Below are 25,118 nucleotides of genomic sequence, written 5' to 3' on the forward strand. Positions count from 1 at the left end.
TAGGGCAAAATGTACAGAAGTCGATTCACCTCTAAAAAGGCAAACAGCCAAAGAAAGGGAAGAGCTAGAAAAATCCTTGGGGGACATTGAAAAAGAACACAAACAGAACCCATCACGCAAAGTCCTACGCCAGATGAGAGCAATCGAGGATCAACTCACAGCGATATAATCTAACGGAGCAGAATATATCCTTCTCTGATTGAGCCACATCTCTTATGCACAGCGTAACAAGATCTGCTCGCATCTAGCTAGACAGCTTCAGGAAAAGAGGGAGAAAGAAGTTGTTGGACCCATTTTAGACACATCAGGACGTGCCTCACATGAGGATACAGAGAAGGCAAATGTTTTTGGGGGTTTCTACCCGGGTCTGTATTCCAGAGAATACAGAGAGTCTGCGGTGCAACACCTATACCTACAATCTTTAGAACTCCCTCAGGTCTCGCCGAACTGGAATGAAAGGTTGAACGCTTCCATTTCGGGGGATGAAGTGGGGAAGGCGATAACGGCTCTCACGCCTAATAAGTCACCGTGCCCGGATAGCTTGACAGGCCATTTCTAGAACAGAGAGCGTCAAGAGGGGGTTTGCAACAGAATATAGTAACACTCCACTCTAAAACAGCAGACATGTCCCCTAAACCCAAAGAAGCCTGAGCCTGTAAGTTAGCCCTTCCACCAGTCCATGAAGAACTAAAGGTGTGGTTCTAGTCACTGAGAGCTGTTCGTGGCCTCTGCTGCTTGTTAGTCTTCATGGCTGCACTGTCATTGGCATGGTGGTCTGACCCCATATCAAATAGCAAGGAAGACCCCCTGACCCAGTATGTCATGGTGGGGTTACTCAAGTTGTGGGTAACCTCTTTGGGTGAGCTGGGGCTTGCCCTGGCTAAGACAGTTATCAGAGGTGGACACCTTTAAACCCAAAGAAAAGACGCTGGGCGAGGAAACTAAAGAAGCAGACAAAGTGTATTTTAAATGAGGTCCTAACACTGTTGAGGTAGTTCCGCTTCCCAAAGGGAATCACCTGATCAGGAATATGCAAGGCAGAGTAGGCCCTGCAACAATCCAGCCTGTTTCCTTATTCTTCCTAACCTGACAGAGTAGGAAGGCTATCCCAGGTGGTGGCTGAGCCTCCTGGACTGTTGGCTGGGTTGTGTAGGGACCTTGGTGCACGGAGTTCCTGCTAACTAGGTCCCCAGTGCCAGGGTTCTTTCCCCAAAACAAGATAACTGGTCACTTGATCCCCAAGTGACAAGGCCTTAAGGACCTCTACAAGTCCCTAGTAAGTGGTACCTCTGGTACCAAGGGCATAGGTACTAAAGAGGGTCCCTAAGAGCTGCAGCACATCTTGTGCCACTGTAAGGGACCCAGCCCCAAACTCATACAGACTGCTGCTGCATGCTGCGTGACAAGGTACTCCAAATAGTGAGAACAAGACATGGCACACACTTGTGTGCCATGTCCCTCGACACTATGTAAAATTTGAAAGACACGCCTACAGCAGGCCTTACAGCTCTAAAGCAGGGTTATTATATTACATGTGAGGACATATCTGAATAAGCAGATATACCGCTGTGCTAGCCAGTTCAATTACTGACTGCACAAGTTAACAGGGAAGCCATCGTAAAGTACGTACTGGGCATTGGTCAAAATGAGTTTCCCACCTATATAATGGTTTCACTGAAAACTATGGTGTTTGGTATCAAACATCTCGTATTAATAATCCCACACAGATTCCAGTGATGAATTTATTAAAACACACACCCATAGGGAATGTTAGAGGTACACCCTGGCCCCTATTAGCTTTCCAGCAGGCTGGCGGACTGGTCTAGTCTGCCACCACAGGGGAATTTCACCCCGTAGGAGATGAGAGCAGCACTCAGATCAGGAACCATGCCTGCTCTGGAGAGGGGTGTTATCACCTTCTCAAGGAAAGCTGGTAAATCAATATATTGAGGCAGGAGGCTTCAAAGTCCTCTGCCACCTGTGATAGGCGACCAAAGGCTTCTCCAGACAGGGGAGATGCCATCCCCTGCCTTGGCCCATATGGCACCAGGACAGGCGGGTAAATAAGATATGCAGGAGGCGTGTTGCACTACCAGACTGCATACACCTCTAGGATGAACATCCTGAAGTAAACACAAATTTAGAAATGCCACCATCTTGTGTGTGCTGGAATTAGGAATTCTGGGACAGGCTGATAACCACTCCCCAGAGAAAGTGGTCATCGAGCGGGTGTAGTGACCCCAGGGATAAGTGGCCCATTGGCTACTACCCCTCACTCCCCTTAATGCCCCTAAACTGAGTATTCAGGGGGACCCCCTGAATACCAGGATTTTAGAGTTTGACAGACACAAAAGAACGAAGAAGACCGCTGACCCAAGAACCAAGGAGCACAACTGACTTGGCGCCATCCTAGACAACCTGACTGCTGCACTCGATCCTCTACGAGCAATCAACTTGTACTGCTGCTGCTGCTGTGCAGACTCCAAAAAAACCTAGAGGACTAACAGGGCTTGGCCAACTGCCACAGAAACTCCCTTGGAGTCGAGGTGCTATTCGCCTACATCCGCAAGCACCAAAGAAGCAAGGGTTATCATCCTGTCACCTACCAGGGCTAAAGACACAGCAGCCGCCCAGGAAGATGTAACCGTGCTCCTACAGGTCAGATCCGTCCTCGCTCCAAGTAGGGGGATACCAGACCTGACAGGAGCAGCACAACACCAATACCTGGGGTAGAGGACCCCTTGCAGCAGCTGAGGCTTGAACCCGATGCCAACAGAAACCACTGCACTCAAGCCCTGCAGCACGAGGCAAAGTGAACCAACGGTGTGTCTCCGTGTCCGAGGACCTCAAGGGATGAGCTACCCTGTGCGTTACACCCAGATAGGCCCCCCAGCAGGGCCGGACTGGCCACAGCGGCCACCAGACTTATTCCTGGTGGGCCGGAAGGGTGGGAGACGGTTTTTGATCCTGGGGGCCATTTTGTTACTGGGTGCCGGTTTTGCAGCAGTGCTGAAAATTGCCCTCTTGAAACAAAAGCAGCAACTTAACATTAGCACCCCCCTGGGGCCGGCGCTTCACAATAGCATGCCTCCCTAGGGCTGGTCGAGCAAATTTGCCAGGGCTGGTTTCCCCCAGTCAGAGCATGTAGCCTCTTTCTAACCAGACTGATCCCCATTGGTCTATCCCAATACGATATAACAGAACTCTGGACCAGGACACCCCAGTGCCTCTCGAGGTGATGTGTTGAGGTGGCCTTGGACCTTTCCCCATACTCCCATTAAGTCTCAGAAGAGTCCCGTAAGTCGCTGTTAAGTGCAAGAATGCAGTAAGTTTTCCCCCACAGAATAACATTACGTATCCAGAAATTGCACTGCCAACGTTTGAAACTGTAAAACTTCATAACTCGAAAAGTACTTACTAGATTCCAATGACCTTGGTATCTAAATTCATATCAAAGTACCTGTTCGCTTTAGAAATTGGTGTCAGATTAATCAACTGTGTATCTCAATTACTGTCTTTGTGTATGCAATAAATGCTTGGAGCTACCCTCCAATATGCTTAACTACTTACCCAAACTACCATTAACGAGAGCATTTGGGGGGTCATTTGTGCCTCTGCAATTCCTTTGGGATTTGCCTGGACTCTTTACATAGTGTTCGTCTTTTTGGTCCTGTGAGAAAGTGCCTCTTTTGACATGGTTAACCCTCACTTTTTGCCCGGTATTGGATGTGGTTTCAATTGTAGTGCACAGGGTACCTGCATATCCCCTGCGCAGTGCTTCTTCCCTAAATTTATTCCCCAATTGGCAGCTTCAACCCCCTGTAAATCCCTAGTAAATTGTAACATTGGTACCTAGGGCATGGTAACTGAAGAGGGCCCCTAGGGACCCCTGATCAAAGCCATACCACTACCCCTGCAGCTGACATGTCCGGGTGCAGTGAAAAACGAGAAAGTAGACATGGCACACTGCCTGTGTGTCATGCCAACAAACACTGCCAAAGTAAAGATAAGTCACCCCCCTCTAGCAGGCGACCTTACAGCCCTAAGGCAGGTTGCACTATATCACAGGTGTGAATATTTAAGTCTATTTTTAGATATTGTACGTGCTAGGGCAGCCATTGAGAGTGCATTGGCTGGAAACTCAACAACTCAAGTTCCCCAGCACCGTGATGGATTCTCTGAACCCAGGAGTATTTGGTAACAAACTACTCCCCGTAATAAATCCACACTAATGCCAGTTTTGGATTTACTAAACCATGTACTCCGAGGGCGACTCAGAGGTGCCCCATGAAAACCTACCAACCCTGGTGTGGTCACTCACTGTCTTTAGGCAGCCTGCCACCACCAGACATGTTTCTGGACATCTGGGTCGACAGTCTCTGCTCTGAGTGGAGGGGTCATACATTTTTTCAGTGCCTGCCATATTGAAGATGGTGGGACTTATCCAATCAGGGCTAGGGCTATGCCCCTCTACCACAGAAGGGTGGTATAATAGTGTAGTCACCTCAGGTAAGGAGCCCATTGGTCTGCTACTCAGTAAAGCCACTAAATCTAGTATTTTGGTTGCTCCCCAAGATCCTGAAACTAGTGCCTGCCGACTTAAGAAGAGAGGACGAAGAAGACGAAATGCAGAGAAGACTAAAGCCACCCACTGACTTGGCCCCAGCCCTACTGGCCTGTCTGCAGCTTTATAAAACCCTGCAAAGAAAATAACTTGTGTCCTGCAGCCGGCGACCTCCAAAACACCGGGGAGAACTGCCTGCCTAAAAAAAAGAAAAAAGAAGAACTCCCGAGGACAGGGAGCCTGTCCTCAAGAAACCAAGACAAAGGATTCTGGTGTCCTAAGGAACCACGACCCCTAAACACTGCACAGACGCCTCCAGCCACAGTCCAGGTAGTCTACTGGTCCAGGAAAGGTTCCCCAGCGATTCTGAGTCCAAGTCCAGCGTTGGCTGACCCCTCCTGGACTCCATGAAAACGCCTAAAGTGTAAATCCGAAGACTCCCCCCTCCTCCCCCCCACCCCCTCCCAACCGTTACCGGCTTCGGTAAGAGAAACCCAATGTCAAAGGACACCTCTGCACCCAAAGCCCCTGGGCCTTGGTGAGCTCAACAGACTGTGTCCCTGCAACCCACAGCACCCCAACTTACCTCTGCAGCCGCTGGTTCCTCAATTCACTTGCATTGGGTGCCCTACACTGTGTGTGTTCGGTACTGCCATGTGGCCCTCCCCTGTGCTTGCCTAAACCCCAGTCTACATTAGTTAACATTGGGTCCCTAGCTCCAGATTTGACATCTGCATCAGGCCGGCCCTGTGCCGCTAGTGGTGCAGTGTTTGTGCTTACCTGAATCTTGCCATCTCCAAACCCCGAAGACTGGAACCGTAAGTTGTGTACGTACCTGCCAAACCGCATTATTATTTTCCTCCCATAGGTTAACATAGCAAAGACTGCAAATTTCACTAAGGGCCTCATATCGATGTTTGCTGGAATTCCTTCCGCCCCCCACCCCTCCTCACTTTACGCCACTCCATGCCACTCTCCTTGATTCCTTTAACGTTAAGCCATACCGGTGTACGGCATGGCTAAAATATATTGGCAAAGCCAATAGCTTGCATAGGTTGTTTGAAAAGGTGACACCCAAGTTACCCACTGCAGAGGGGTAGGGACACTAAATTCTCAATGGTTTTCTCAAAGAGTTGGTAATTGAAGTATGATGTATAAAGCAAAAAAAAATACAACATGCTTATAATGTAGCTCCTAACCTTCATTTTAACATGAACACATCCTTTAAAATACCCTGTTAATTTTTGCATGCCTATGTTCCCATATTAAGAGTTGCAACACATTGATCCCAGTGATTGTCAAAGTGTGCCATTGCTTTTGTGCTAAAGACAACAGGTAATTTTGGTGTTGGTATTCCACATTTCTGTGTACATTTATTTATTTTTGGCACTTTACAGCAGTAGGGATTGGTTTGTTAAGAAGGATGGTGGTATATGAATACCGTGGAACTTTTTGATGCTCGGTTTACAAGTTTTTTACGTGCAATAAAAGTTTGAGTACTCAACATTTGCTTTTCTGTATCTCTGACAAATTGTTGAAAGTCAATGTTACATGTCATCTCTGGTCAAGTTTCCTTAACATCTGTTCTCTTTGTTCTATGCCCTACAGGAACAGGTCCGATGACATTTCTACTGAATGCCGAAAAATATAATTAGTATGTTATTGAAACCACTTGTCAGAACCTCTGATAGGCGTGCTGAGGGTTCTGTTAGAGCTCTGGCTAGTAGCTTGATGTTGGTTCGGTTATGTTTCTGCTCAATAACTTTTTTTTTTTTAAGAACGTTTTTAATAAGCTTCTGCAGGAGTACAATACACATTACAAGTACAGTATTATGTAATGATTCAGATAATCAATGTCCCATTAGGCCATTCCATCACATATAGTAGCGGAAACATCTGTAGAGGATAACGTAACCAACACAAATTATATCGTGAACAGCTTGAACAAGCAGGGCACTAACAGTTCCAGAGTCAAGATCTGTGTTTCCTATGCATGTACAGCACATGACGGGCTTCCAGCTCATTAGTTCTGTTACAACCCAATGCAGACACAAGCACAGCATTCCAGCACCGCCTCAGTTACACATGGCAGGGGGAATGAGCCATGGGGCGGGGGAAGCACTCCAGGCATGGCGTCAGGAGCAAAGAAAGAGGGCAGGGGGACAGAATCATGACTCACTGCCTTACCCCCTCCCACCTGTCCCCTTAAAGTGGACCTGGAACTCACACATAAGAGCATCCCAATCCTGCGCGTTAGAAACTCTTCATAGGCCCCTCACTGCCTCTCTGCACAGCGCTGTGGACTCTGCTCTACTCCAGTTCAACATTACCGCATACCAGTAGGACTTGCTCGGAAGGCAGGCACTCTTTCAGTTCATGGTAATTGAATGTTTAGTTATATTTAGCGATAAGTCTATGAAACGGATTGTTGCGCTTCTCCGACTCCTACGTCCATAAATCCCCAGTAATCCAGAGTCCATGGTGCAGAGATCAACTCTACCCATAACCTCCGCCAAGGCATCTAGGACCACCCACCCCTCGTTAACTCGGACCCCTCCTGTCCCTCCCCCCCTTATTAACTGAGCCTCTGGGCAGTTACAGAACATATGTGCCATATCTTAATTTCCGGAACATCATCTAGGACACACAAACTCGCTTCCATACATTCAGTGCAGTCGCTCTGGGGTATGATAGGCCCATGTTTCTCCTCAATTACTTTATTAACTCATGAACAGAAGGTTTTGTCTTTATGGGGGACATGTACTGAAATGTGCACTAAAACTACTTGTATGAAATACGAAGTTAGATGTTATCATTTTAAAAGAACAGTATTTTAAGTATTTGATTACTCAGATGTGGGTCCCGAATTCAGCCCCATGTTGGTGTTAACTAGGAAGACTATCAGTTGATGACAAGCCAACTAATCAGTTTACCCAGGACTATCCTAAAGAATGGCCAGTGCAGCATACAGTCCCAATTTTCCTTCGTAAAGCTGTGTAGACATGACTTTTCCAACTCAATTTAGGAGTGTGGACACACAAAAGTCAAACTTACCTTGCACTACAAAGAGGTGATGTGCATGCACTTGATAAAAAAACATTTTAATTGAGACTTTTGGAAAATTGTTAAACAGTGTCCCATAAAAGGTGGGTATCGTGTGAGTGATCTGTAAAATTGCAGTTTAGCATGTGCGAGCTTCAAATAATTTGCAGGAGAAACAAGCATTTACAATGCAATGGTCTCGTCTTTGTTAAAGTTAAAGTTATTGGCATTGAAAATGACATTGTATTTATGTTTTTGTTTTTAAATCATATAAATAAATGGCATTTTCATTTATAATGGCAATAGGTGAGCATTAAAGAGTAGTAGAGAGTATTAGCAGTTATTAGTAGTTAGCAGACAGTAACTAGTTGATTAATAGAGTGTATACTTGTATTGAGTAGGAGTGAGTTGTAGGCAGTAGTAGATCGTGAGTAGTATAGATTAGTAGAGAGTAGTATGGAGCGAGTAGTCGATAGTGTGTAGTGAGCGTGTACGAGTTAGCGAGTAGTGTAGAGAGAGTAGTAGTTATTAATGGAAAGCACTATATAGAAATATATGTAGTCTAGTGAGTTGTATATAGTATATGGAGTAGTAGCCCCCCCACAGACACACACAGAGCCCCCCCACACACCCACAGAGCCCCCAACACACACAGCCCCCCACACACACCCACACACAGCCCCCCACACACACCCACACACACACAGCCCCCCACACACACCCACACACACACAGCCCCCCACACACACCCACACACACAGCCCCCCACACACACACAGCCCCCCACACACACACAGCCCCCCACACACACACAGCCCCCCACACACACACACAGCCCCCCACACACACACAGCCCCCCACACACACACAGCCCCCCACACACACACAGCCCCCCAAACACACACACAGCCCCCCAAACACACACACAGCCCCCCAAACACACACACAGCCCCCCAAACACACACACAGCCCCACAAACACACACACAGCCCCACAAACACACACACAGCCCCACAAACACACACACAGCCCCACAAACACACACACAGCCCCACAAACACACACACAGCCCCACAAACACACACACAGCCCCACAAACACACACACAGCCCCACAAACACACACAGAGCCCCACAAACACACACACAGCCCCACAAACACACACACAGCCCCACAAACACACACACAGCCCCACAAACACACACAGAGCCCCACAAACACACACAGAGCCCCACAAACACACACAGAGCCCCACAAACACACACAGAGCCCCACAAACACACACAGAGCCCCACACACACACACACACACACACAGCGCCCCACAATAAGAGAAAGAAAACAAAAAGGTAAGGAAAAGGAGGAAGAGTGAAAGAAAGTAAAGAGAAGGGGAAATTTGGCAAAAAAAAGTGAGGAATTGGCAAGTGAAAATTAAGTAAAGAGGGAGAATGAGGTAAAAGAAATTAAAGAAAGAGAATGGAATATGAGACAACGAGAACGAAGCGAATGAAAACGAAGGGGAAAGGAAGAATACAGAAAGAAAGAAATGGCACTTTAAACAGGGAGAAAAGGGAATCAAGTTATGAAAATGACTGAGAGAACATCACAAATAACAAGTGTGTATGTAGGGTTGCCACCGGACCGTCTTTTTTACTGAAATTACCAGTTTTAATGTTCAGGATGGTAAAAACAATAAAAGAAATCCTGAAAACAATCCCCTTATCAGTACACATTTAAAGGAGCAAATCTAATTAGGAATGACTTTAAAGTGTTCCAGAGCTACCTAAATGAACCCTGCCCAATAATTAAACATACAGAAAAGACATTAAAAATAAAGAGGGTTTTACATAAATTTCTATTTAGGTACAATGGCCCTAAAACATGAACCAATGGTAGATATTATCCTCCGGAAAAGGTGGCAAGCCTACGTGGAGATGATTAAACGAAGTCAGTCTTGTAGCGTTTGTTCCAGGAGTAACAAAGTCAAAGAACCGGACAAAAAAAACTGCCTGATAAGATATGATTCGAATACAGCGCAGTTTCCATCAATATTAGCATGCAGCATCTGCTAGGCGCAATGCAATGTACATCGCTTACTACGTTCTATGATTACTTGAGTTAACCCTAAAAGTTATCCCTATGTTACACGTGCTGCTTTACAATGAAAACCATACAGGAGAAAAGGCCGATTGGTTTGTTGTAGCTATTAAATGAAGCAACAGTTCACTTTGATGGCTGACGGTTTCGGGTGTTAAACATCACGAGTCATCAGAGCACCGCGTTTTTCGTGGCAGACATGTTTTGAGGGGCACTCTACAGGTGTACTGTGATAAAGGCGCCATCTTAGTGAGAGTAAGCAAATTCAGTCAGTGGCAGGCAATTATAGACAGGAAGATGAGTTTTTTGTACAAGGTCTGGTGCAGAAAACACAAACTAGATTAGGCTACAAACGTTTACGGAATAAACGCTCAACAGATACTGCAGGAAAAAAAATGCCCTTGACACAGGTGGTTAGAACGCAACCCATGTCGGTATTCTGAATCAATTATAGGTAGTAACAACTCCGAGCCGGATAGTCTTACATTCAGTACATTGCGACACTTATTTTTACAATACATTATTAAACCATGCGGGTTTCTGGGACATGCCGAAAAAAGTACAGCTGTAGAATGGCTAGGGAAAAACAAATGTGCAGTGTTCCTTGGATTTAAGAACTGGGTGTACATTGTAAGAATACTGTGTTTTCTTCATGAGGCCTATTAAGTTAGACTAAACGGAATAAGGAGTGAGTTCCACAGAGCCTGTGTCCAAGAAAAAGATGAAAACTTGACTGCAAATATTAAAGGAGCTACAAACTGATTTTGGCGCCTTCAGCGACCGATTATGGCGTCAATTTGTCTTCGAAAGCCTATCACCCTAAATGTAACCAGAAGATGCAGAAGCAGCAATCTCGAATCCTTTATTTAAATGAGAAACTTCAATGTAACCCCTGTTTCACCCATCATGACTGTTATATAACATTTGCGAAGGCTTAAAGCAACAAAGAGCAATTGGGTACCGGTGTGAGGGTGCAAAATGAACCAGATTTTGGCCGAGCAGATGTCAGCTACTGCACCAAGATGTTCCGGGTGACGGAGCAGGCAAACTTTCGTTGAGGAAAGAGACCGAATACGCGTGGTGCGATGCGGTGGCAGTAGACTCTGTAAGCCCCGTCCTTTTCAGACTGAGGGTCGTGTTTTTGCCGGAGAGAAAAAAACTAAAACAAGCATTGAAAATGCAATAGGTCTCGCAATAGAAGAGTTTAACATTTTTCGTTTTGCAAATGGATGAGTGGCGTTGCGTGGATGAGTGGCGTTGCGTGGGTGAGTGGCGTTGCGTGGGTGAGTGGCGTTGCGTGGGTGAGTGGCGTTGCGTGGGTGAGTGGCGTTGCGTGGGTGAGTGGCGTTGCGTGGGTGAGTGGCGTTGCGTGGGTGAGTGGCGTTGCGTGGGTGAGTGGCGTTGCGTGGGTGAGTGGCGTTGCGTGGGTGAGTGGCGTTGCGTGGGTGAGTGGCGTTGCGTGTGTGTGAGTGGCGTTGCGTGTGTGAGTGGCGTTGCGTGTGAGTGGCGTTGCGTGTGTGAGTGGCGTTGCGTGTGTGAGTGGCGCTGTTTCAGTGGCGTTGCGTGTGTGAGTGGCGTTGCGTGGTTGAGTGGCGTTGCGTGGTTGAGTGGCGTTGCGTGGTTGAGTGGCGTTGCGTGGTTGAGTGGCGTTGCGTGGTTGAGTGGCGTTGCGTGGTTGAGTGGCGTTGCATGTGTGCATGGCATTGCCAATAGGTCTCGCTTTTGGGACCTTATAAGTACTTAGTTATGCAGCACAATATCCTTGGTGCAACAACATCAACTGTTGCATGGCTAAACACTTATAAGGTCCCCACGGTGAGACCTATTGGCTACGCCAATGCTTGTTTAAATGTGTCCCCTTTTCACCTCGAAAAAACTTATGTGGGGTAGAACATACCCCTCCTTGTGACCAGTGTACGTTTTAATTTCTAAGTGTCACATGTTAAATGTTACCTCATGTAGCGATTGGCTGGCACTGTCCTGCAATCTGCTTCAGACGATGATGAGAGCTATGTATAATGCCTTTGAATATCCCCAAATGCCTGAATTGTACACACTCCTAAGCCAGAGTGGGCTACGAAGAACGCACTAAAGGCTGGTCACTCGCAGGGCTGGTGGGGCTGCAGAGTCACTCATATGATGGCTCCCTCTGCTGTGCCACTCAGTACTAGTCCTAAACCGACATCCAATCAGTACCTACAAGAATGGTCTTCGTGATAAATGCCATGTCCTCTATGAGAGATCCGTGAATGCATGCCACCTTTGTGGGGAAGCACTCACCGGCTGCCATGTCCTCTATGAGACGTCCGAAAGATTTGAAGTTGAACAAGGACAGGATGGTGAACCCGCTAAATACAGACAGCAGATCATATCTGTTGTCACTTCATTTTACACATTCGGAATTCAAGTGCTGAGATGATTATTTTCAAAGAAGCGCCTTTAGTATTGTGAATACATCAAAGTATCTTCACTAAAGATGCCATTAAAACCATGAAACTGCCTTTGAGGCGAACATGTATGAAGAGAGGCTCCAGGGCTCAACAGGCAACATTAAGAAACAAATTTCGGGACCGACAAAAACATTCACTCCTTGCCGACAGTATAAAAGCAACGGGTGCATGGGAGGCGATGCATTCTGCTGATAGGCACTACTTTTATGAGCACATGAAAATGTAAACTTCAAAGCAGTATTACAATTTTTTTTACAACATTGCATGTGTTTCAGCCCCATGGTTCATGCTGCTCCTATGAATGAAAACAAGGAATGGAGTAGGATACAAAACGCGCATCGTAGTAGCAGCGTGTGGTCTGAAAGGCTGCACTGCACACAATATTTCCTCTCAATGACACATGTATTCGGGATGCGTCCCCGGTACGGTGTGCGTGTCGGTCGGATCAAAGCACGAAAACGCCAAAGGGGAAAGGGGATGGCCGAGAAGAAAGGGGATGGCCGAGGAGAGATGGGGGGGTGCAGCTTCCTATCTCCCGCCTGGATCACTAGCGGGGATATGGGTGACCTGGCACAGCTGCTGAAAGTTTGGCGGCTGTATGCCTGGGCAGACTACAAGGAACAGAAGGGGAGGTGCGCAGTGCAGTGTAGGTGGAACAAAGATGAGCCACTCATATTGGGAGACAGAGCGCACACGAGGCGTACTGATCTTCCAGGAGTAACAGGTTTCACCCCAGATCACACTACTGCAATGGAGCAACAAGACGGAGGGATTAAACAAGACGGAGGGAGAGAAGGGGAGGGGGGGGAGGAGAAATGCGACACGGCGGGCAGGGGAGGGGGCGGAGCGGGGAGAGGGTGTTAAAGCAGCCGAGAGAAGGGGAGGGGGGAGGAGATATGCGACACGGCGGGCAGGGGAGGGGGTGGAGCGGGGAGAGGGTGTTAAAGCAGCCGGCTGAGGGAACTGATGTGCACGCGCTTTTAAGCTCAATGCACATGCGCATTGAGCTTAAAAGTCACGGGCACTGCAAGGAATCGCCACGATTCCTTGCAAATTAGTTAAAGACTGTTTAAGCCCCAATAGTCTCGCAAGCTCGATGCGCATGCGCATCGACAGGCGAGACCTAAAAACATGCCCCTCAATCCGAAAAAGACGGGGCTTACATCGTCACTGGGACCTCTTCTCGAATGGCTGGCCAGCGCTTAGGAGGCCAGCCAATGGAGAAGAGGGGCGGGTTTAACCCTCGCTACTCTGAGACATGAGATCTCGCCAGCGAGACTGCGCATGCGCAGCCTACGCTAGCCGAGACCTAAAAATCACTAGTGTTGCCGGTTCCTATGTTATTATAGGTCTAAAAAACCTCAAGGACCTTTAACACTAACTGGTAAGGTTCACTTTACATGCGAACTAAATGAGACATTTCCGAAAATGTATGTGAAAATCTGACTAGAAGCATCCAAGAGCACAAGATAAAAAGTATAAAATTTAATAAATTTATTTTGGTTACTAACCTCCTGCTCCACATATTGTAGCAAGTACGTCCATCCTGTAAAGTCTTGACTGTTCTCCTCCACAACCTTCCAATATGTGGCAAATTCAGTGGGAAAAGGAAGAAGTTCTTCAGGAGGAGGTTGGGGAGGTGTAGGAATTTCACATGCACTTTCGTCTCCAGGCTCTTCTCCGGCCTCTTCCCCCAGATCGTCTTTATTGCTCTCCGAGTTCTCAGGAGATTGTTCCATTTCTATGACTTCCATAATCTCTGCAGTGAAATCTGCATATTGTCTATCTATATCTGTCATTTCTGTGCTTGGCTTGCCACTGATTCCATTGTCTTGGGGAGCACTGGGATTCAACATGTCTGAGCCCTGAGCAGTCTGAATTACTTTGCCTGTAAGCAATAAATAGGAAACATCATTATAATCTGCACATTTATTTTTACTGTCACTTTTATGCGACTTACTTGAAAATTCATTGTAACGGTTTGACAGCTGTAGAGTTAAAACAGTCGCCATTCCTAGACATACACTGTAAGTAGGAAGGTCTTGAATACCCCAGTCTCTCTAAAGCAAGATATTTTCCATTATAAACTGAAACACCTAGCAATATTTAAAGATGAGACAAATGAAACCAAGCTGACAAAATGTAGCGTCACAATAAGCAAATGCATCAATTAAATAGGAAGGAACACACAAATTAAAGAGCAACAGCATTGTGTGAATAGATGAGGTCTCTGAGTGGAGACATGGTATTGTAAAGGGAGTTACGATTATGGGAACTATGGCACAGATTCTCACACTTTGCAGAACACACACGGGAAGAAAAGGCACTGTAACAGGGGCAGTAAAGACTGGTTGAGGCTATAAAGAGAGCTGTAACAAGTGCATTAGTTACATAACTTGGTAACCTAGACTTGTAAAAAAACACTACAATAATGTGAGCTTACAAAAGAGACACGTTTGAAGTTGTCCTCATGAATGTTAATTAGCATTGGCAGAGCCAATAGGTCTCGCCTTTGGGACCTGCAGATTTACATACAAGCAGCAACAAAAGGGAATGATCTTAACAAGTGCCAAATAGGAGAGACGCTTGCTCACCTGGGGATGAATACCAGCGGGCGAGGCACAGTGAAACAGGAACGTAGTGGCGGAAGGGACCCCCCACCCCCTGAAATAAAGGAGCTACATAAATACCCATACAACGCCATACTATGCAACCTTTTGCAATAGAACATCAGTGACCTGCATGTCTGAAAGTGAAACCAATGATGCAGTTGCATGGCGTTCCCCGACGGAGGCGCTTCTTTGGAATGTTTCTATATATCTGGGTTGAAGATGGAGTACTGGATTTTGGGCAGGTGGGCAAAATTGGTGACAGTCAGCGGGCCGTGGGTCAGGCTGTGCACGCGGCTGGTTGTACTGAGAAGTGCTGCTCTTTGTAGTTTTCAGTAAATGGGGTCTCCTTAAAAGGTTTCTGCCCCCCCCACTGTTATGTTTATATGTCTTAAAATATAAAAAATAACAGCCCCACGTAAAAACAAATGTATGTTCTTGAGCGGAAAAAACAGAATAAATATCATAAATCAAAAGCCCACATCACACACAGGAAGAACGTACTTGCTAAACAAAAAAAAACTCATGCAAAACAGGTAAGCAGCAAGACTTAAAGGCCTAATAATTTGCTCGATTTTGAAACTGCTTGTGAAAGCCGCAGTAAAAGCTGGGCATTAGCACGCCTTTCATCTCGCGCCTACCTGAAGCTGATGAACAGGTCAGCACACAGTGCACTGTACATACTCCTTTCTTTTGGATACTGTAGGGCGCCAAGCCTTTCTTGGGGGAAGAGAGAGGGAGATGAAGGGCTGGGGGAGGGTGGGGGCAGGAAGGTAAAGAAGAAAAGCAGCTAACAACTAACTTTAGTTTTTCAGGAGAATTTCAAGGGGGCCCCTGCCTCCTGCTGCCTTTACAATCCCATCCGGGACTATGGGCCGATGGGCCGATTCAAATGTAAATGCCTGGGGCCAGGGGGAGGGAGTCCGGCAGCACAGATAGTGTAGGTCAGCTGAAATGTCAAACGCGCTCAGCTTTCGGAGCATCACTGCCGGGAATATCAAGGCCTCAGCCAAGCCGGTAAAAAATGGCAGATTGCTTTTCTACAACAAAGGGAAATTAGGCAGCACAGTGAAACAAGCCTCCTGAACAAAAATGCACAATAATAGACCTTATTAAGCTACCATCAGCAGCATTGGCAAACAACAGATCGGCAGCCTTTAGCAGCCTTGTGAAAGCGACCGCGCTGGGCTAATTAGTAACATGACCCAGGAATGCAGCTGGCACACTGCGCGCCGCTGCTCGCTTTGCTCGCTCCTGTGACCCAAAGGCCATGGGAGCGAGCGTTTACAGAAAAAGCGGGACATACACCCGCCTTTGGCCATTTGCGTGCTTTCATTATTGAAAGCCAAATGCAATGGCCAATAAAACGTGTGGGTGTTAACCAAATCACACGAAGAAATCTCTAGGAAGTTTGGAGTGCCTACAAGAAGCCTCTCCATAGAGCAGGACATGCATTCTGCACTAGGCTCGACCTAAAAAACGGTCTCTCAATGAAAACCGGTGTATAAAATGTAAGGTTAAACACCTGCAGATTGAGGCAAGAAATACAATTAAAGCTTCAATGTGCACAATTTTATTTTATTCTATATGGGCCTCCCCTGGCTTGGCTTACCTCCTTCCTGAGGAACCGCACCCAGGCTGTCCTTCTAGAAGGGTTCTCTGCGCCCCACGTAAGGTGCAGTGTGGTGTCCCCCAAGGTTCCTCCCTTTCTCCTCTTCTATTCAACCTCTACATGTTCCCTCTTATTTCTGCTTTACAACAACTGGAGGTCACTGTCTTCAATTACGCAGACGACCTCCAGTTGATCTTCAACCTTTCGCATTCTCCTGAATCTATCTATAATTTTCAATCAATTATGATTTTTATCAGGGACTGGATGAACTTCAACCACCTCAAACTCAACCCAGATAAAACTGAGCTGGTTTTGAAGGGTGGTGCATCCAGTCCCTGGACCCCTATGTTTTGGCCCCCTTCACTTGGGCCCCCTCACCTTCTTACTCAGTTAAAACACTTGGGATCACGTTAAACCAAAATCTTACCCTGCACTCCCAGATCAGTATGGTGGTATCTTCTTGCTTCTTCACTCTTCGTACTATCCGGAAAATCTCTAGATTCTTTTCCCCTTCTGCCCTTAAACTCATCATGATGGCAATGGTATTATCACGGCTGGACTATGGTAATATCTTGTATAAAGGCGCTCCGGCTTATGCCCTCCGACACCTACAGCTGGTTCAGAATCAAGCTGCCCGTCTCATCTATGGTCTCCCTAAACTCCATCATGCTACCCCTGTATTAAAGAACTTACATTGGTTGCCCATTAGGGAGCGGGCCCTCTTCAAACTTGGCTGTACCGCGTTCCAGGCCCGAGCTGGAACTGCCCCAGCCTTTATAAACTCTGCAATCTCCAGCTACATCCCGGTAAGAGAGCTCCGCTCCTCCTCCCAGTCCCTTCTCTCAGTCCCTCGCTTTAGGAAAAAGAGGATGTGGGGGTGAAATGTGCGGTCCTTGGTCCCACTTTTTGGAACTCCCTCCCCCCCACCATCCGATCCATCTCGCTCTACCCCGACTTTCGTAAGGCCCTAAAAACATATCTTTTTCTGCAAGCTTTCTCAGCCTAGTTCCTCACAGCTCCCACCCAGGTTCTAAAGTCCGTCAGCGCCAAGAAACCGCCAGGTATATGTGCGCTTTATAAGTGCTTTTAAATTCAAATTATAACAGCTGTGTAGGAAAATGCCCCTTTTTAGGTCTCGTCTGACTCAGAGCAGGCGCTGATCTGGCGAGACCTTTAGTAAGGGCTTTAAAAAATGCTGCCATGGCCGGCCTAGAGCTTAAGTACAGGTGTGCGGGCTCGCACTTTGCGTGCCTCTCTCCGCGCTTCAAATCCCTGCCCCCACCACAGATCTCGCGGCACACGCACTTTACTTTTAACGTTAAAAGTAAAGCGCAGGTGCCGTGATTATAGCAAAAGTAAAGAAATAGAAAAACACATCTATTTCTTTACTTTTGCTATAATCGCGGTACCCGCGCTTTACTTTTAACAGTTGTTGCTTACTCATTTTATGCAACTAACAACCATTCACAAAGCTAATAGTATTGCATTTTAATATGGAGGTTTAATTTGCTATCATGCCTCATGGAATGAGTATAATCCTCTAATCCATGCCTTGGCATATGCTATATTCCAGTGTAGGGAGGCAGAGGTGGGAGGAATCCTATTTAATGTTCCTTCTTAAATTTCCAGGCCTGCTGTTGCTCTTTGGAAGACTAGCTGAGGAGGAAACTTATTACACGAGCACTGGGTACAGTCATGTATTTTTATCGAGTATTATAAACTTTAGTGGATCCGGATTAGATCTCTTTATGAGAGCGGAAAACTTGTTAAATATCCTTGAACTTAACAAGCTTCTATTGCAAATATGCTGGTCGAAAAAGATCCTTTGCAAATATGCTGGTCGAAAAAGATCATGTTATTGGCAAATTCTCACCCACAGCCTACTACCTTTTTATCAAACTATGAGGAGGATGGCCAACCCCTTCCATTGCTGAAGCATTGAATAAGCACTTCAGTACGGTCTATTAATACAAACAAGCTGACACTCATTGATGTCTGACACCGTTTGATTAAAAGAAAGAAAAATCCAGAATTTTTCAGTCTTTGATGCTTTTAAAAGTTGTCTAGGATTACTTCATACAAGACTGAGGCAGTGGAGAATTGTGCATTGACATTTGCATCCCATGATGTAGAGAAGATAAGGTTATAGTCCACATTTGAACACCATCTTGGAGAGAGCTGACGGCTGCAAAATAGTACTTATGTTGCTTGTCTATGTAAATAAATGAATCTTCCAAAATACTCACTTACACAGCCATCCAATACAGCAGTGTCACTAAACAGCTTGAAAACGATGACTCTGGTTTATAGGCCTACTGAAAGAGCACTGTTGGCGGCTTATCTGCTAATAACTTTAGCTGAAATTCAGCAGACAGCTGTCGTAACTTTACTTGAATGATAATCCCAGTGTCTACTTTACAGCAGCAACCTAAATGTGGAAGGTGTTTTTCCGACACAGTCAAGGCCAGTGACCTTTACATATTTACCTCATGCATTGTCCTAAGCCACTTTCGTAGTCCAACACAATATGTAGCACAGAGTAAACCAATATGCAGCCTTTATGTACAGGTTAACAATTAAAGCATAGAAAAAAACAGTAGAAAATGTGGGAGGATTAGGAAAGAAGTAGGCCAGAGGATAGGGTACTACATCAATTTCCACCTAACGTCCGATGCGAATCTGGGCACAAACATCGGTGCTGATTATGCTCGCTGGATCCCACAATTCACGCACATTCTGACGCAGCACATTAAACACTCTGCACACATCTAATTTCCCACAAGATGGATCCTATATTTAGAACCGCTCTGTGTGCTTGGACACTGTGCAGTGTCACCACATCCTGCAGGAGACAGCACATATGCTCTGAGTACTGAACTCCACTGCACTAAGCCAGCAATCAAAATTAAAGCTATCCTAGTGGTAGCATGGACCAGCAGTCTTAGGCTAAAACCTCAGAGCATGTGAAGCCAGCTGTTTTACCATATATAATCCCTTGAATACCAAATGAAAGAACACCACACAAGGTATATATCAAATGTATATGTATTTATTACTAACACAACCCCTCTGCACTCTTTATGAGGTCAGAGTTCGAGATACAGCACAAGTTACTCATTTAGCATACTATAAGTTGCACAAATACAATTCTGCCTAGGGGCCTCACAAACCATATACTAAGTAAGTGGTATAAGGACCACTTCAGGAATAGTGAATAGGCCTAGGGCCTAGGGAATCGCTGGGGCTACAGAACCAAAGATTAGGAAGTAGGAGACCCACCAGAGACGCGTGCAGTGTGGGAACACAGTCGCGAGTTAGCATAGAGTTCTAATGGGAACGTAAAAGTTACAAAGTAGTAGGTTAAGGACACTTCCGGATGGATTACGGTAAAACCCTGTTAAACTAGGACACTTCAAGAGTCAACACCCACGGGAGCACCGGAGTACTCTTGTTACCTCACCCAGGGAAGCCGGGTGCTTAGGTTTCTTTTAGTGTCGGGTTTCGTCGCTGTTTCCTATGGAGAGCTGCAAAGAAGTGCTGCAGGCGACCAAGAGAAAAGTGTCCGGGTGGATCCAAGGGTGGATCGAAGATGAGAAGAACCTGAAAGCAGAGGGCACAGAGTCTGGGTCACTAGCCAGTGGCCAGGAAGGAACCAGGCGATGTCGAGATGCAATCAGGTGACGAGGTGAAGCTTGTCTCTGCAGCCACAAGGACTAGGAGGTGTTGACGACTACCAGGAGCTGGATTCGAGCTGTCCCACGAAGGATCTAGATGTCTGCGGTGTCGGTATCCGGATTGGACCCAACAAGCCTTGGCAAACGCAATCCACGCAGGAAAGGAAGATTGGCTTCAGGTCAGACCAGCAAGGTCTGGGGAGCTTCTCCTTCACAGGGAAGCTGGAGCAAGCCCAGAGCAACAAGGCAAGCGGTGTAGTTTCACAAAGAGGTCTTCGGAGGGCTAACTAGCCAACGGGCTAGCAACCGGGAAGACGGTCGAGCTGAAATGCAAGAGCAGGCCCCACGCGACACTCGTGGAGTGTGGAGGGCTGAGCTTCTTTACAAATGGCGCTCAAGTCTGGGGCTTCTCAAACCCCAATGCACATCTTCGAGGGTACCTCAGAAGCTGCATGGTTTAGCAAAGAGCAGGTAGTCCAGGGTGTCCAGTCCCACGTCTCTCGTGTCCGCCACGGGTCTCAGCTTTGATGTGGATCGGAGTCTGAGAAGTCTGGTAGTCCAGTTCCTGAGTCGCTGAGTCTTCGGGTTCCGGCAGGTGCGTCGACAAAGCAAACCGGCAAGTTACTGGTGGTGCCTGTTTCCACAGGGTGGTCCCTCCTTGACCACAAGGGAGATGTCTTCAGTCTTCTAGTCGATATAGAACGTCAAAGGTCCAAGAGTTCTGTTTCAGAGTTTCAGTCCAGGCTAATCTAATGTCTCCAGACACAGCTCCTATCTTTATACTAATCTAAGGGGCTGGAATACCTGCTAGGTCCCTCCTATGGGTGGACCCTGAGAAGGGGGTGGTTACACCCCTTTCTCTTTGTCCAGTTCCGCGCCAGAGCTGGGGCTGGAGTGCCCCAGCAACTGCTTTGAACCGGGCTATGCGTGGAGCACCTTGTGTGCCCCAGGCAGTGTCTCATTTTGCAGCCCTCCCTGCCCCAATACACTAAAAGCCTGTCCGGGGAGGTGCTAGCACCTCCCAAGGCAGGAAACCTATTGTCCAGGCCTCCCCTGCTGGAGTTTCGTCCAGCTGCAGGAGGTCAGGCTCGTGTCTGGCGCAGCAGCAACAATTTTGTGATGCTGAGGTTTTGTTTAACTTTAACGGGGTAAAGCAGTAACTACATGTCTTCTCCCTCTAGAAGGGTGGAATGCTAGCCCCGCCGCCAGAACTGGCAGGGGGTAGTATTCCAAAGTGTTTGACACCTTACACAACATGTTTTGATAATGCCAAACCAAAGTTAGCATTAACCACGAGGATTATAATGCGCTTAAGAGTATATGGTATGGCTATATCATAGAACAGCTATACATGGTTCCGAAAGCTGCAGAGGGGCTTAGCTCATGCTAGGGCACCCTCTCGCATAAAACCAAGCACCCTGCCTTCAGAATTGTCAAGGCCTGCCGTAGGAGTGACTTATAGGTATATATGTGTCTACATATATATATATATATAAGGGTAGATATAGGTATACTATATCTAAGCAAGGGTTGATTACACCACCTTGCCCAAGCTGAGTGGTCAGCCTGTGGTGTCCATTTGGATGGCCAGCCAGGGGTGGCATAAGATATGCTGCAGCCCCTGGTAGGCCTTGGATGCACCTATGGTACACTATACAGAGGTTCACAAAGGTGACCCAATTCCCCATTAGGTATGTACCTAAAGTACATGGTATTACTTTAGAGAGAGAACAGCTGGGCTGTGGGTCTGATTAGCAGGCCCACAGCCACACTAAAGTCGAAAAACCAGAAAATCACAGCAAAAAGTGGGGGTGACCTTAGGAAGCAGAACCTACTCCTCTACACAAAGGTTGCTGTATAATGCAGCACATCACAAGACGTGAAGCTGCTCTGGCTGAGGGTGTGCTCCTGTGTGAATGCAGAGCTCACAGAGAGGCTGCTAGGTGCTGTTGAGGTCACAAGGCGTGCCGCTGTTCTGGGCTCCCCGAGGGCACTCTCATGATGTGCTGCTGGGCTCACGTGTCAGTTCTGGGCTCCCTCAGCAGGACTCTGGATGGTCACTGAGAGGTGGTGTGTGACTTCTGAGCTCACTGAGGGAGGATGCTAGGAGCTGTTGAGGTCACACGGTGTGATGCTGCTCTGAGCAACCCGAGAGGTTCTCGTGATGTGCTCGGGTGGTGAACGCACGGCCTCCCCCTTTGTAAAATGGCATAAGGACTATAACAGTGCCTCACCTGTTTAAGGCGAGAAATTAGTACGGGCTTGACTCCCGTGATGTCCAGCCCACGACGCGCAGCTATTTTTTTTGCGCACGGAGACAGCTGCCACCATTTTGCAGATGTGCAAGCAGGAGCGAACGGAGCAAACCGCCGAACAGCGCGAGTATGAACAGCGGTGTCGCACTGCCCGTGCGCCTACTATGTAGCCAACAACCAACTAGAAGCTGAGGAGAACAAGTAAAACGAGCGTGGTACCGCGAAGGCAGCTGCGTGGTTACTTTCGCATCGCGCTTTCACTTTAAGTTAAAGCACAATGCAAAAGTAAACACGCAGCTGACTTTGCCAAAGATGAGAGAGAGAAAAAAAGTGCATAGTTACTAATGAAGGGGAGAGTGTCGCGCCGCCGGTAAAAGATCAAATCCCGGTGGGCGTAGGCAAAAGGAGACAAGGTGGCAACAATGAGGGACTAAGAAGCCTCCTTTACAATGAGATGGCATCCTTTTGCATGCAAGATGACACAAACCAATCAAAAAGATGGGCGGGGCTTCAACTCCGCCTCCGAGAGCTTTGGAATCTGTATTGATTCCAAGAGGCTCTTGGATGCCGAGAACAGTGCATGTGCGCTGCTTTCTCCCTCCGAGACCTAAAAAGGGGTAACCCAGAGACCTAGGCTGGACAATTATTAAATAATAAAGTGGTCCCTATCGGGGTAGTGTATCCCTTGCCTATCTATCATAGCACTAGTGTTGCTTTAGGTAAAGAAGAAAACCCTCTCAAATGAGTACACTTCAGTTATGCGTTCAGTGCTGATAATGACCCTGCTCTAATTGCCTATGTTGATGGGTCGGAACGTCGACAAATAACATATGTGGACTGTGTTTTTAAGAATTTTGTGTGTTGACTTCAAAACATTCTGTTGTCCCTATCGGCCACATGTATATATGTCATACATAGCACATCACTGCAAGGTCACTCTTTAGGAGCACCTTGTATAAGTATACTTTGTGAATTAATTAACATATTTGTAAATGAGATGTATAAATAAATACACTAAAAAAATACCTTTAACTTTTATCATTTGAGAGGTTTTTCTTCTTTCCCCAAAGCAACTCTATTGCTGTGGTAGTCATGGGCTACACTACCCCCATAGAGACCACTTTATCATTTAATAATTCTTTTGTAATCCAGCAAACAGGCACCACTTTTGCTAGTAATTGCAATTTTAATAAACTTGAATGTTAGGTAACAGAAAATATTAAAGCATTAAAAAAGGCAAACACTGCTGTGCGCAGCCCCCTCACACTGGCAACCAGTGGTATGTTGATTGCAAGACCATGTTGTAGGCCTGCTACTGCAGCCAACCCCTGCTAAGCATGACAATGGCCTTTTGCAGCAGTTTTTGGCAGCCGAAGGTGGGTTGGTCAGTGGGCCAAGCCTTCTAGTCAAACCCTGCTGAGCGTTGCTGAACTCGTTGCATCTGCAGTGGTTTGGTTGCAGAGCATGGTCTGTGGGCAACCACTGTTAATAAAGTGATTTTTTTAACTTAAAAATTCACTGATAAAAGTTAATAACTGAATGTTTTTGGCTGAAATATGCAAGCCCATTATGGTCAGCAAATCACTAAAACATGCCCTACCTCATACGTCCTCGCATGCTGAACGCGTCACTTTGCTAATGACACTGGAATAAAAGACGGACTACCTAGAGATAAATAGTGGGTGGCATGAGTAATGGGTGTGTTTTGTGCGTTGCTAAGCCTAACTGGTGAATATATTTAAATACAATTAATAATTATTTGCTTGTTAGTGTGTGTGTATGTGTAGATTTGTTTATGTATGCATAAAATATATTTATTTAGTTAAATCTTGACACAAGCAGTAGATGCCCTTTTTCCTCACTAGTTTGGGCCTACCCTCACAAGTACAACCTTGAGTGGTCTGGGGCGAAGACAGTCCTCAACTAAATACAGCTGTCTATGAGGCAATACTTTGAGGTAGCCTTGAAACTGAGCTGCTGAACCTTAAATCCCTCAGGCAGTCTTCTGTCTTCATCCACCAATGTAGCTGCCCCATTTTCAATCCTCCTTTCCTGTGCAACTAGCAGAAGTGAAAGACCGATTCTTGTAATAAAGGAAGCAGCTCCAACAACCCCTTGTCTGAATACAGCACCTGGTGATTGTACGTTTTTAATAGTGTCAGAGTTCTAGTATTTAGATACAATGTTGTGATGAGTAAATAAGAGGGGCATATACTTTTTATACTTAAATAATCTGATTTATTTTTACATTGAGTACTGGTCCCTTGGTTGACTTGCAAAATAATGTACGATATTTCTTTTTTATTTGATATGTAATGGAATATAATTTTTCATATATCCAAGTGTAGTTTTTAATAACTCCGTAAGCGAGCATTTAATAATGCTGCTTGTAATACCTCCAGCACAAGGCTTTCATCCTATTTTATGGCTCAGCTCTGCATATCACGTGTCTCAAATGCTGGAGGTATTGAACGGCTTTGACATGAAGGCAGCAGCTGCCTCAACGAACTGCATTGTGAAAACGCCGTGTAAAAATAAATACATACACACATTGCCAGCTGTATTTAGTTTCTCTTATTGGGCTACACCTGTTTTTCTCTCTTCACTTGATCTGCTGTGATCAGCCTTCTTACAAAAAAGTTTTGTATTTTTTTTTTTGCAATACATTTTATTGGTTTTATGAAGATCAACATCACAACAGTAAAACATAGCACCAATAGTAAGTAGAACAATGGCACGTTCTGTTTCCCACGCCCCTCCCCCTCACAGGACTGTTCCCCCAACCCCTCTACCCCCCTCCCCGAACTCCCACAGCA

At 46.4% G+C, this 25,118-nt stretch overlaps 1 protein-coding gene across 1 annotated transcript in view; it reads right to left on the reverse strand.

The window, feature by feature from the left end:
* PRPF39 (pre-mRNA processing factor 39) overlaps positions 1 to 25,118 on the reverse strand; it is a 464,264-nt gene that overhangs the window by 386,480 nt on the left and 52,666 nt on the right. Inside the window, exon 3 of the mRNA XM_078659680.1 lies at positions 13,664 to 14,040. Coding sequence (XP_078515806.1) covers positions 13,664 to 14,008 — 345 coding nt within the window. The 5' untranslated portion in view covers positions 14,009 to 14,040. The remainder of the gene's footprint in view (positions 1 to 13,663; positions 14,041 to 25,118) is intronic.

This window comes from Lissotriton helveticus, chromosome 9 (assembly GCF_964261635.1).
Source record: "Lissotriton helveticus chromosome 9, aLisHel1.1, whole genome shotgun sequence".
NCBI classification, from domain to species: domain Eukaryota; kingdom Metazoa; phylum Chordata; class Amphibia; order Caudata; family Salamandridae; genus Lissotriton; species Lissotriton helveticus.